The 14,150-nt window shown below is 47.0% G+C and overlaps 1 protein-coding gene across 3 annotated transcripts in view; it reads right to left on the bottom strand.

Annotated features, from left to right (window-relative positions):
- Nucleotides 1–13,944, bottom strand: part of fam189a2 (family with sequence similarity 189 member A2) — a 115,592-nt gene extending 101,648 nt beyond the window's left edge. For 2 of the 3 annotated variants that reach the window (XM_038804085.1, XM_038804086.1), the window contains exon 1: nt 13,361–13,944. In XM_038804085.1, coding sequence (XP_038660013.1) covers nt 13,361–13,669 — 309 coding nt within the window. In that variant the 5' untranslated portion in view covers nt 13,670–13,944. Of the gene's footprint in view, nt 1–447; nt 463–13,360 lie in introns of those variants that run through there. The other variant, XM_038804087.1, reaches the window with a different exon arrangement.
- Between the last annotated feature and the right edge of the window lie 206 nt (nt 13,945–14,150).

The raw sequence follows: 14,150 nt of genomic DNA, 5'->3' as shown, positions 1-14,150 counted from the left end.
TTTATGGTGGATCTGCCAACGTGCTGCCAACTAACCCTGGCGTCTGCACCTGAGCAGGTGAAGGCATAAATCCAGATGCTGCTGTCAGTGATACCCTACTGCTCCACACTTTAGCACCCTCGGCAAATACAGAGAATCTGCGATTTAACAGCTTTTCATGCAGTATTCTCATTGTGAAAACCACTCAAAAAGGTTATAACTTGTCGAACGAGGGTCACTGAGCTTTTAAAGGGTGTACTAAGTCATAATTATTGCAGAACACCCTCTCTGGCCCTGTAAAGCGGATTTATAAGTGCGGTGTATCATTCCACGAGTCCAGGAGGATAAAAATATAATCCTCTTAAAAAATTTGTTCATGATATTTCAGCTTCTACAGTGATCCCATGTATATATCCCAATCTACAGTTTGCTTTCATTAAAATGTGAATTATAACCAGTTCATTTTACCCGCTGGTTTGCTGGCTGTGAGAATTCTTCAATCTGATTGGCTGTTCTGCCAGCTTGATTACATCACTATTTCTGGACACCACTGATAACCTGTGGACGGCACCAGATAAAAATTGAGATGGTGATGGGGAGATGCACGCCAAAGAATTATATTTTTGTGGGAACTTTCCTTCAAGGTGAGTGTTGAGTACTGTCCCTTCGATACTGACTACAAAACCCAGGCAGCTGGCGACTAATCTATGCACATGTACGGTTAGCTACTAATCCCTGTTCTCTACTGCCCTGCCTGCTCTGTAGATACTTGGATATCTTTCCCGTCATGGTGTGGATGAGTTCAGATTGGACCGTTTGTCTAATTAATAATGCTTTCAATTTTGCCATTAACCAGACATGGAATTCCGAATGAACAATTCTCAAATCTAATCAATCATGTTATTTTGGATGCCATTTCTTTTTGCTTTGAAATGTGCGGCTGGATTTTCCGTTGGCGGGATACTCCGCTTCGCAGGCAACGCACTCACCCCCACGGATTTCCCGACACCGTGGGGGTGCCCACAATGGGAAACCCCATTGACCGGATTTTGGGACGGAGGATCCCTCTGCCGGCGAGGGCGCGCCGCCCCGGAAAACAGGTGCGGCAGGAGGAGAATCCCGCCCATGACTTTTACTCAAAGTAGGTTAATAAACGATTGTCGGCAAATAACAACAATCTGAGGACATTGTCCAGACATACAGTCAGGGAAAGTGCAATTGAACAATCAACCTTAATTTGCAACGCTCCTTTATTGGGGGCCATGCTTTCAGGTGCCTGCGCCTAAGTTCTGGAATTCTCCTTCCCCGTGGGCAGCACGGTAGCATTGTGGATAGCACAATTGCTTCACAGCTCCAGGGTCCCAGGTTCGTTTCCGGGCTTGGGTCACTGTCTGTACGGAGTCTGCACGTTCTCCCCGTGTCCGCGTGGGTTTCCTCCGGGTGCTCCGGTTTCCTCCCACAGTCGAAAGATGTGCAGGTTAGGTCGATTGGCCATGATAAATTGCCCTTAGTGTCCAAAATTGCCCTCAGTGTTGGGTGGGGTTACTGGGTTATGGGGATAGGGTGGAGGTGTTGACCTTGGGTAGGGTGCTCTTTCCGAGAGCCGGTGCAGACTCGATGGGCCGAATGGCCTCCTTCTGCTCTGTAAATTCTATGATAAAATTCTATGATATCCTTCATCTCTCTCTCTCTCTCTCCCCCACAAGAGTAAAGAGACCTTGTTGCACTTATAAAGCATCTTGAGCACTGTGCACAGTTTTGGTCTCCTTACTTAAGGAAGCACAATTTGTCTTCGAGAGGGGTGTAATGTAAGGTTGACCAGATCAATTCTGGGATGGGAGATCGATCCGATTGGGCCTATATTCTCTGGAGTTTAGGAGAATCCTGCTGTAAGATATAAAATTATGACGGGCTTGATGGATCAGCACAGAGCTTCCCAACTCTCTCTACCGAGAGGCGGTTTCCCCTGATCGGAGAGTCTAGAACTAAGAATCACATGGGCGGGGTTCTTCGGCCACACCCACCCGGTGACGTGAAATTCCCGCCCGAGGTCAGTGGGCCTTTACGCGGTCCGCGTCCCGCCCATGGCGATCTTGCGGTGGGCAGGGCGGAAGAATCCAGCCCACAGTCTTAGGATAAGGGGTTAGACATTTGGAACTGAGATGAGGAGAAATAGAATTCTCTGCCCCAGAGAGGTGTGATTGCTCCATCACTGGGTAGATATAAGATTGAAATCAATAGAACTTTCAGCACTGAAAGAATCAAGGGATATGTGGACCGTTATTGGGAGGAGGCTCAAGGCCTACAGGCTTCCCAATTGGAGCAAGTGCTGTCTGAAAACTACCCATCCAAACAGGGAGGATAACCTTGCACAACAAGTACTTTCTCAGAACACAAAGCGAATCTTACTCTCCTTTCCTGCATACGTCATATTGTTACGCTTTGTTAAAGTCACTGTTGCGGCTAAGAGAAACAGGAGATGTGGATTAATTGTCTTTGAGCATGTGTAAATAGGGGACCGCTGGGACACTGGCTTGTGTAGGAGGAGAGCTGGGAGACTCAAAAAGTCAATAAACTCACTCAATAAAGAAAAGCTCTGTGTCCTGGTTTCAGCTTCACGGACTTGCTTCGATCCCATTAACACAAACTATATGTTGTAATAAGAGGGCATTAACATTTCCTGCACATAACGTGGAAACAAAACATATTTCAATTGCACTGCCCCTCCTAGTTTTGTAACATTTGCTAACCTGACCACTCAGGATTGATTCCAAGGTGTTCTTTTGGGAACTAGGAGCAGCAGTTCCATCAACAAGTCTTGGAATTGTGTCATACAATCCAAAGCCTTTCGCTGATAGGTAACTTTGCCCCCACTGAAATATAACTCTATTGAGTATTCATTGTTTTCTACCCTGTAGCTAATGTCTTATCCACTCCCAGGATTTATGTTCAATCCCTATGTTTTACTTTGAACAGATTGTCTTTCATGTGAACTTTGTCAAGTGACATGAAGAGTCCCAGCCACCTCCAGTCATTGGATTTCCCAATGTCTAATCGGGTCAGTCACTTTCTCAAAGGCAGCGAGCAGTTCCGATGGGATCTTCTTCCAAATCAATGCTGACTACGGCTAACTAGGATTTTCATATCGAGATAGTCCCCGCAAATTCGGGCAGCACGGTAGCATGGTGGTTAACATAAATGCTTCACAGCTCCAGGGTCCCAGGTTCAGTTCCCGGCTGGGTCACTGTCTGTGCGGAGTCTGCACGTCCTCCCCGTGTGTGCGTGGGTTTCCTCCGGGTGCTCCGGTTTCCTTCCACAGTCCAAAGATGTGCGGGTTAGGTGGATTGGCCATGCTAAATTGCCCGTAGTGTCCTAAAAAGTAAGGTTCGGGGGGGGGGGGGGGTTATTGGGTTACGGGTATAGGGTGGATACGTGGGTTTGAGTAGGGTGATCATTGCTCGGCACAACATCGAGGGCCGTAGGGCCTGTTCTGTGCTGTACTGTTCTATGTTCTAAATTTAGCCATCACCATTAATTCCATTATTTTACATGGAATGGAAGACAAAATACTCTGGGCGGGATTTACCGATCACCCCACCGTGTGTTTTTCGGCGGGGGAGGTAGCCCGCTAGCGGGATATACAGGGATTTCCCGTTGACAACATCCCTCGCCGCCGAGAAAGCAGGGCGGCGGAATGTGACTGGAATTTCCCGCCGGTGTGTAGAGCCGGTAAGTCCCGCCCTCTGTAGTTATTTTTGTTAGAAAAGGATGTTAAGGGTTACTGAATCAAACAATGGGTGGATGGATTTAAGATACAGATCAAGCAAGGTCTCGTTGACTGACACAACAGGTTTGAGGGGCTGAATGGCCGCCTCCCATCCCCAAATTCCTTTTTTGAATTTGAGCATATTTCCAATCTAGTGTCCGCTGATGTACCTCATAATGTGCAGGGCATTGACCTCATTCGGACTTGGTCTTGGACACCGACCTATGAATTCTCCGCTAAATGAAAATATTTGCATATCTCATTTGTTTTATTCATTCATGGGATGTGGGCGCCGCTGGCTCAGCCAGCATTTAACCCTGACGGCGGTTGAACTGAATGGCTTGGCTATGGGTCTGGAAGGCCAGCGAACCAGGTGGGTTTCAGACTTTTCATTCCCGATTTTTATTAGATTCAAACTGCACCATCTGCTCTGATGGGATTCAAACCCAAGTCTCCAGAGCATTAATCCTGGTCCCTGGATTACCAATCCAGTGGCAACACTACTCCGCCACCACCTCCCCGTGTGACCCACATTGGTTCCTAATTCAGCAAACCTAAAATTCTCAAATCTCCTCGCGATTTCCTCCTTCCCTTTCTCTGTAAACTCCTGCATTCCCTACAACCCACCAAGTCCTCCATTTCTGACCTCATGCACATCCTCAATATCCATCACTCCACCAATGGCAACCTGCTGCCTAGGCCCAAGGTTGTGGAATTCCCTCCCTAGCCCTATCTGCCTCTCTACCTTTCTCCACACCTCTCAGAAACTCCTTAAGACCTGCCTTTTTGGGCCAATCCTTTGGTCACGTGTCTTAATATCTGTTTACGCGGCTTTGTGTCAAATATTGTTAATTAACTGTTCTTTTGAAGAGTCTTGGAACGTTTTACTATGTTAAAGGTATCAATCAAATGCAAGGTGTTGTTGTTCATGTGCAGTTATGGAAGAAATATTGCAGAGCCCAAGAGGCAAAACATGAGCAGGCATAGTGGTTAGCACTGCTGCCTCACAGCGCCAGGGACCTGGGTTTAATTCCCAGCTTGGGTCACTGTCTGTGTGGAGACTGCACATTCTCCCCATGTCTGCATGGGTTTCCTCCGGGTGCTCTGGTTTCCTCCCACAGTCCAAAGATGTAAAGGTAACGTCGCCATAATCTCAGATGATCATTGGCCGTTTTCCCCTTTGATGAGAAGGCGAGTTGACTGGTGGTGGTTTAACGGGGCCTTCGTGAATAACCAGAAATGATTAAGACGGGGCCTTCATGAATAACCAGAAATGTGCAGGTTAGGTGGATTGGCGATGCTAAATTGCCCCTTAGTGTCCCAAGTGTTCGGTGGGGTTATGGGGTTACAGGATGGGGGAGTGGGCCTGGGTAGGCTGCTCTTTCGGAAGTTCAGTGCAGACTCGATGGGCCAAATGGCCTCCTTCTGCACTGCAGGGGTTCTATAATTCTATGATCTATGAAGTGTTGCACTGGGGAAACATGATTAATGCTTCAACCTGTATAAAATTGTCCTGACATCCAATTAAATGAAAATGAAACTGCAAATGTTTGGTTGTGTACAGGATTTATTGATGAGGAAAGGAGGAGTGATCGTATCTTCCTGTTGAGATTGGTGATGTGCAATTAATTGAACTTTCTGTAAATAACTCCGATCTGCCAAAGTCTCCCACACCCTCAAAAGGAACATTCGGCTACACCCTTGCCTAAAGCTCAGCTGTGCATTTCGGGAACCCTCTACGTTAATGCACTGGAGAAATACATACCAATCTCGTGCAACAGCAAGTTACATCAGGTGATCCAGTCAGTCCACCAGATGTGCTGTTTTTTTAAAATATCCATACAATGGAAGTGCCTGAGGTAGGTATTCTCATGCTAGAAGCCAAGTACGATACTTTACTGCCACATACACAGCACCTTCTACTCTCGACGTGACTGAACACAAGTATGCTCTGATATGACCACCCATCTCCCTACTGCCTTATTCTGAGAACACTGACCCTGACCAACCCACCTTCTCACACAAAAAAACCTTTCACCCCACACCGACAATCCCGGTAACATCTGTAACAGGAAAGGACTGCTCACATCCAACATCCCAAACACTGATCTGCAAATGGTCTCGCAGCCGCAAGTATAAAGCGATACAAAACTGAATTATACAAATCATTTGGACATTTTACCTTGGCCCTCACATTGCCTTAACAAATTGTAACCCCCTGCACATCCCCCCAACAATGAGGCCTCCCAAAGGAACACCAAATTTCAAGGTACTATTATAATTTCCTCCGGGTGCTCCGGTTTCCTCCCACAAGTCCCTAAAGACATGCTTGTTAGGTAATTTGGACAATCTGAATTCTCCCTCCGTGTACCCGAACAGGGGCCGGAGTGTGGCGCCCGGGGCTTTTCACAGTAACTGCATTGCAGTGTTAATGTAAGCCCACTTGTGACAATAATAAAGATTATTATTAATAATATGAAGAAGACAATGTGATGAACCTTTGCTGAACTACCTCCAATGCAATTATGGGTGGCACAGTGGTTAGCATTGCTGCCTCACAGCGCAAGGAACCCAGGTTCGACTCTGACTTTGGGTCACTGTCTGTGTGGAGTCTGCACACGCTCCCCGTGTCTGCATGGGTTTCCTCCGGGTGCTCCAGTTGCCTCCCACAGTCCAAAGATGTGCAGGTTAGGTGAATTGACCATGCTAAATTGCCCCTTAATATCAAAAGGTTAGATGGGGTTACGGGGATAGGGTGGGGAATGAACCTAAGCAGCTCGACACCATCCAGGACAAAGCAGCCCGCTTGATTGCTCCCCATTCCACAAACATTCAAACCCTCCACCACCGATGAAAATTGGCAGCCGTGTGCACCATCTACAAGATGCATTCCAGGAACTCACCAAGATTCTTCAAACAGCACCTTCCAAACCCACAACCACTACCACCTAGAAGGACACGAGCAGCAGATACCTGGGAACCCCACCATCTGGAGGTTCCCCTCCAAGTCACTTACCACCCTGACTTGGAAATGTATTGGCCGTTCCTTCCCTGTTGCTGGGTCAAAATCCTGGAACTCCCTCCCTAACAGCACAGCGGGTGTACCTACACCATGTGGGCAGCAGCGGTTCAAGGCGGCGGCTCACCACCACCTTCTCAAGGACAACTAGGGATGGACAATAAATGCTGGACCTAACCAACGACGCCCACATCCCATACATGAATTTTAAAAATGGTAGGGTGCTCTTACGGAGGGTCGGTGCTGACTCGATAGGCCAAATAGCCTCCTTCTGCACTTTAGGAATTCTATTATTCTATCCTTTCTTAAATGTGGAGACCACAAATGCGGCCAGTACTCCAGATGTGGTCTCACCAAAACCCTGCACAATTGTAGAAACACTTCTTCTTCGGGTATGAGTTTGATTTAGCCTGTGACACCTCAGGTGAATTGCTTTGTGGTGTTTAACTCTGATAATGCCGCTATATAAATGCAAGTAGTTGTTATTGTTTTTGCTATTAGCACCTTGTCTTTTGAGCACTTCAGCAGTTCTGTAAACAGCAGAATGATCTGCTCCCTATTTCCTGCGTTCCCAACTGTTGTGTTATGTACTCTGGGATAACACAGGCTGCAACTCGATGCAGCTTTGACCAAAAGATACTCCAGACGTTGAAGTAAGTTCAATGTGATTTATTGAACCATTAGCACAGTTCTCTAAGAGTTCAACTCTCCTGCTAATCCTGCTGTAGTAACTCAGTCTAACTAACCAGTCTGCTCTAAGCCATGCGGTGGGTGTGATGCTTCTGATCTGCCCCTGTCCTACTCTCTAAGTGTCGCCTGTGGAAAGAGACAGAGCATGTGTACCCTGTCCTTTTATATGGGTTGTGTAATGCCCCCTTGTGGTAGTGTCACCTCTGGGTGTCTTGACTGCCCATTGGTCGTGTCCTATTCTATGTTCATTAGCTGTATGTCTGCACGTCATGATGTCTCTGGAGCTCCCTCTAGTGTTCACTTAGTCTTAGTGTATTTACATTAACCCCTTGTGTATTAACGGTGATGCATATCACCACAGCAACAATTTTCAGACAAAAAAGAATCTGAAAACACACCATTTGCCGGTGAGACAAATTTTAGATACAAGGTTTGGGTTGGAGAAACTGAGGTTGTCCTCCTCAAAGGCAAAGGAGATTGAGGGGGAGATTTGATAGAGGTGTACGAGATCGTGGCCGGTTCAAATCAACTAGGCAAGAGAAAAACTGCCCCCATTCGCTGAGGTACAGGTTTAAGCTTTTGGGCTGGAGATGCAAGGCGAATGTAGGAAAAACTTTTTTACACAATGAATGGCAATTCCCATGAATGATTTTGAAGAAAGGTAGACGGGCGCTTGAGGGGAATAAACCTGGTGGGAGATGGGTATAGATCGGGGGAGTGGGACTGACTGGATTGCTCTGCAGAGGGCCAACATGAAGTTAATTGGCCGAATGGCCTCTTTCTGTGCCATGATGGTATTGACTATGGGCACAGTGTTCATTTGTCTGAAGTGTATTCTGATGTTTTCATACATTAGAGCTGTTACATGACAAAAGAGGCTAAAGAGGCATGAGAGAAAGGTGCGGACAAGATTTACAAGGTCGATACCAGATGTGTGGGTTTACATATCAGTAACTAATTGACAGGCTGAGTCTCTTTCCTCTTGAAAAACGAGGGCTGAGGGCTTACCCCATAGGGGTTTATAAAGTTCTGAAGAGTGGACGCAGAGAAAATGTTTTCTCTTGTGGGGAAGTGCAGAGCTACAGGTCGTCGTTATAAGATAGCCGCTGAGAAATCCAATCGGGAATGGAGCAGAAATTTCTGAGAATCATAGAATTTACAGTGCAGAAGGAGGCCATTCGGCCCATCAAGTCTAGACTGGCTCTTAAAAGAGCAACCTACTTAAGCTCTCTCCACCCTACCCCTGTAACCCAGTAACCCCACCTAATCTTTGGACACCAAGGGGGCAATTTAGCATGGCCTATCCACCTAACCCGCACATCTTTGGATTGTGGGAGGAAACCACAGCACCCAGAGGAAACCCACTGAGACATAGGGAGAACGTGCAAACTCCGCACAGTGACCAGAGGATGGTGTTGAACCCGGGACCCTGGAGCTGTGAGGCAGCAGTGCTAACCACCGTGCCACCCAGAGAGTGGTGAGAATGTGGGCCGGTGGAAGGAAACAGTATAGATGCATTTAAAGGGAAGTTAGGGAAACATTTGAGGGAGAAGGGAAAAGAGAGGTACAATGACGGATTTAGATGAGAAAAGATGGGAGGAGGTTCAAGTGGAGCAAAAATGTTGGCATGGACTGGTTGGGCCAAATGGCCTGTTTCTATGCCATATAATCCTGGATTGGCAATGCTAAAATTGCCCCTTAGTGTCCAAAGATGTGCAGGTTAGGTGGGGTTATGGGGATAAGGCGGGGCAGTGGGGCTAGGCAGTGTGTTCTTTCAGAAGGTCAATGCAGACCCGTTGGGCTGAATGGCCTCCTTCTGCAGTGTAGGGATTCTATTGATTCTATGTAATCCTACGATACTAGCTCCACAGTTATGCTGTTCCAACTAATCCCAACAGGTCAGCAGGTATCCTTCTCAATATCTTCGCCAATTCAAATTTCCAGTAGAGTTCCTGGTTCATCCTCATCGCCACTCCACAGTTCTGCGAGCTTCTTTTTAAAAATAAATTTAGAGTGTTCAATTAATTTTTTTTTCTAATTAAGGGGCAATTTAGCGTGGCCAATCCCCCTACCCTGCACATCTTTGGGTTGTGGGGGCGAGACCCACGCAAACACGGGGAGAATGTGCAAACTCCCCACGGACAGTGACCCAGAGCCGGGATCGAACCTGGGACCTCAGCGCTGTGAGACTGCAGTACTAACCCACAGCGCCACTGTGCTGACCGTTCTGTGACTTTCTGACCTTACTCATCTCCCCATTTTATTCCACTTTGTTTCACTTCTTGTTTAAAATTCAATCTTGGGTGGTGGGCATCGCTGTCTCGGTTAGCATTTACTGTCCACCCCTAATTGCCCTTGTGAAGGTGGTAGTGAGCTGCCTTCTTGAACCGCTGCAGTCCACGTGGTGTAGGTAGACCTGCAGTGCTGTTAGGGAGGGAGTTCCAGGATTTTGACCTTAATCCATTTATTTCTGGAACAGTTTCTCTTCTTCCCTGTCTTCTCTAGTGTCTTCTCACAGTCTGAGATAACCGCTGTAGATGGTTTCACCTATTCCCAGTTTGTTTTAAACCAACTTCTAAAGTATTAAACCAACCAGTAAGTCCTCTTGTTGCTGGTATGTAGCAATGTTGACATGCCACCTCCACCAGTTGTCCTCCCAACTAATCTTTAATTGCTCAGCCCTACGATGGGGTAATCACCTACCTTGCATTTCCAGCTTCACTGTACTCAGTTCACTATCTGTCACCCGTGACTCAGAGCTTAACTCTCTTGCCTCTGAGTCAGAGCGTTGCAGATTCAGGTTCCACTCCAGGAACTTGCGCACACAGGTCAAGGTGCTCCCAGTGCACCACTCGACCAAGTTGAAGACGCCCTCGTTCGAACGAGACACTAAACCGACACCCTGTCTGCCCTCTCAAGTGGGCATAAAAGATTAGACAACTCCCTTTCAAATTGGTACGGGGAGAGTTCATCCTCGTTCTCCTCGGCCCAATGTTTGTCCCTCAACCAAAATCACTAAAATAAATCGTCCAGCCATAATCAAAGATTGTTTGTGTGATCTTGTGGTGTGTGAATTGCCCGCTGTGTTCCTACATTGCACTTTAAAATGTGTTTCACTGCTTGTGAAGCACTTTGGGTTCTACAAGAGAAAAAAAAATTGCATTTATATAGCGCCTTTCTCAACCTCAGGACATTCCCTTCAGTATAATCTCCTACAAACAGCAATGCATTATCTGCTTTTATTAAATGCTGTTGGTTGACGGGCTAAATATTGGTCGGAGCACTGTGGGGAACTCTTCAGTTCTCCTCCATACGGGATCTTCTGCACCCAGCTGGAATGACTGGGCAGCAGCTCCCGACAGTGCAGCACTCCCACAGGGCTGCACCGCGAGTGTCAACTTGGGTTTTTGTGTTCAAGTCTCCAGGGTGAGGCTCAAACACGCAAGCCTCTGACTCAGAGGCAGACTGGCTGCCCAGTGAGACATGGCTCTTTCTTTTAGATGCTGAGCAATGTGCCATAAATTTCCAGAAATTCTGTTATCGTCCCACACAGGTTCCTGTTATTCTGTGAAACCGATTGGGAATATCGCAGGCATCCTCCTTGACAAAGCAACATGGGTCTCGCAGGCACATTAATATCATGATACCATCCAACAATTCTCAACTTAAATTTCCGAGTTCACAATTAAAAAAGATATCAATCGCAAATTAAAATGGAAATTGTACTTTGCAGCTGAGTATCTGAAGCACGTCCGCTGCAATGTTGGCAAAGAAGCTCAGAAACACACATCACGAGGCAAACTAAAACTGCGCAAATGTAACTGGCGCCTGTAAATGTAAATGCTACGTGAGGATAATGTCTGCAGATATTGTTCAAAGGCAACAGAATACGAGGCAGAATGGAATAAATAACATTGCAATTTGCAGAGCGATTAGGAAGCAGAGGTAGTGGGACCAATTAGATAGTGCTTTCAAAGAGCCAGCATGTGTCATGATGGGCTGAATGGCCTCCATCTATGCTGTAAGATTCTAATTTAGAGCATACTGAGTCAATGAGAGCATTGCAAAGGGGCAAGAGGTTAGGACCAAATTGTTGCACAGAATGTATAACACAGAAGCAGGCCAGTCTGCCCGATGTTATGAAAAGATACCATAATGCTGAACATCACAAAAAAAGGATGCGTCGCGGTGGCCCAGTGGTTAACACTGCTGCCTCACGGAGCCAAGGACCCGGGTTCAAACCCAGCTCTGGGTCACTGTCCGTGTGGAGTTTGCACATTCTCCCCGTGTCTGCGTGGATCTCACCCCCACAACCCAAAGATGTGCAGGGTGGGTGGATTGGCCACGCTAAATTTCCCTTTAATTGGGAAAAAACGAATTAGGTACTCTAAATTTATATATTTTTTTAAATCACAAAATAAACAGATTATCTGGTCATGATCACACTGCTGCTTGTGGGAGCTTTCTGTGCGCAAATTGGTATTTCAGGGTTTATCAACTGAATAGAACAGAAATCAACTGAAGGTCAAATCAAAAGGGGCCACTCTAAGTAGGAGCACAGCCCAAAAATAAAACTGAAAAGCATCAAATCAAAATGTGAAAACAAGGGTCGATAAAGCAGCCCAACCCCCGCGGTGCCCTTCGAGCATGGAAGGCCTCGAGTGTGCCCGTGGACACCGCATGTGCCCTCTCCAGGGACACCCGGCCACGAATGAAGCCGCGGAAGAGGGGCAGACAGTCTGGTTGGACAACCCCCTTGGCCCCCCCCGCTGCCTGGTCCTGTTAATGGCAAGTTTCACTAGGCCCAGGAGCAGGTTCACGAGGAGGTCCTCCGCCTTCCCTGCCCCGAATGCCCGTAGATCAAGAGCGTGGGGCTGTCCTGTGCACAAATTGGCTGTGGGTGTTTCTTACACTACACTTCAAAAGGACTTAATTGGCTGTCAAGCACTTTGGGAACGGCCGGAGGTGGTGACAGGCGCTATATAAATGCAAGTCCATCTGTCCTTGAACTGGACCAGAGGCAATCAGATTACAAAATGCAACAGGCTCCAGGACAAAATCCAGAAATTGGGAACAGCAGTGGGGCGGGAGGGGGTACAGCAAAGAGTTAATTCCGTACCAAACTTTTAAAAAAGTCTTTTAGGGGTACAGCAAAGAGTTAATTCGCTGTCAAACCTTTTAATAAGTTTTTTTGGGGGGGTACAGCAAAGAGTTAATTAAGTGTCAAACTTTAAAAAAAGTTTATTTTGGGGTGGTACAGCAAATAGTTAATCAGGTGTCAAACTTTTTAAAGACTTTTTTTCGGGGGGTGCAGCAAAGCATTAATTTGTTGTCAAACATTTAAAAAAAGTTTATTTTGGAGGGGTATAGCAAAGAGTTAGTTAGGTGTCAAACTTTTTTAAAAGAGGAGTTGGTTTAGCACAGGGCTAAATTGCTGGCTTTGAAAGCAGACCAAGGCAGGCCAGCTGCACGGTTCAATTCCTGTACCAGCCTCCCCAAACAGGTGCCCGAATGTGGCGACTAGGGGCTTTTCACAGTAACTTTATTTGAAGCCTTCTTGTAACAATAAGCAATTTCTTCTTCTAAAAGTTTTTTTGAGGGGACTCAGCAAAGAGTTAATTAGGTATCAAACTTTTAAAAAAGTTTATTTATTGGGGGGGCACAGCAAAGAGTTAATTCGGTGTCAAACTTTTTTAAAAAATATTTTGAGGGGGCACAGCAAAGTGTTAATTTGGTGTCAAACTTTAAAAAAAGTTTATTTTGGGGGGCACAACAAAGTGTTAATTTGGTGTCAAACTTTTTTAAAAGTTTATTTTGGGGGGGGGGGGGCAGCAGAGCAAAGAGTTAATTCGGTGTCAAACTTTTTAAAAAGTCTATTTTTAAAAAGAGTTAGTTGCTGAACTCACCGAGGAGCCGGCCCAGAAGGGACAGGAATTCCTGACGTTGGGGGACTCGGTGAGGGACAGAGCCCCGAAGCTGAGAGAAACGATGGAGAAGCCCAGCGCGATCTGGAGCAGTCCCAGGGCGAAGAGGGAGCGTCCGTAGAGCGGGCAGGCGAGCGGCTGGCGAGCCGGGCCGGCGCTGCAGCCGCTGCCCGGTTGCAGAGCCCCGGGCCAGGACACACAGCGAGGCCGGCCGCGGAGCGCCGTCTCCCCGCCCGCCGAGGGAGCCTGCACCGGGCAGCAGGAGGTGGGTAGCACCACTGGCAGTGACATCGGCAGCGGGGGCAAGAGAGAGAGGCAGACACACACACACAGGGCTGGGCTCTGTTCTCATGGATCAGCACCCCCCAACAAGGGGAAAGAGGGAAACGTTTCCCTCCCTCCCTGTTGATTTTTGCTGTGACTTTGAGCAAATCTCTGGCTCTCTTTCTCTCCCCCCCTCCTCCTCCCCTCCAAAACAAATACAATTCACTCAAAAGGCCATTTTTGCAAGGAGCTGCCTCTTAGGAAATGGATCACTCTCTCCCAAGTTGCAGCACGTCCCACTTTCCCAACTTTTTTTTTCTTTAACCCACCCCTTGTTTTCCAAAGTGGAATAGTTTTAAAATAACTCCCGGCCACTTTGGGATTGTGTTACCAGAGTTGGCATCAAGACAAACCAGTCAACTTTCAGAGCAAGTCTTTGACCCTTCACAAAGCAGCATTGGGGGTTTTTTTTAAAGACCCCCCGACTAAAACTGCTTCTGGATTTTTT

This window comes from Scyliorhinus canicula, chromosome 8 (genome assembly GCF_902713615.1).
Source record: "Scyliorhinus canicula chromosome 8, sScyCan1.1, whole genome shotgun sequence".
Lineage (NCBI taxonomy): Eukaryota > Metazoa > Chordata > Chondrichthyes > Carcharhiniformes > Scyliorhinidae > Scyliorhinus > Scyliorhinus canicula.
Note: the sequence above shows the minus strand (reverse complement) of the source record. Positions and strands in the feature narration are given on the sequence as shown.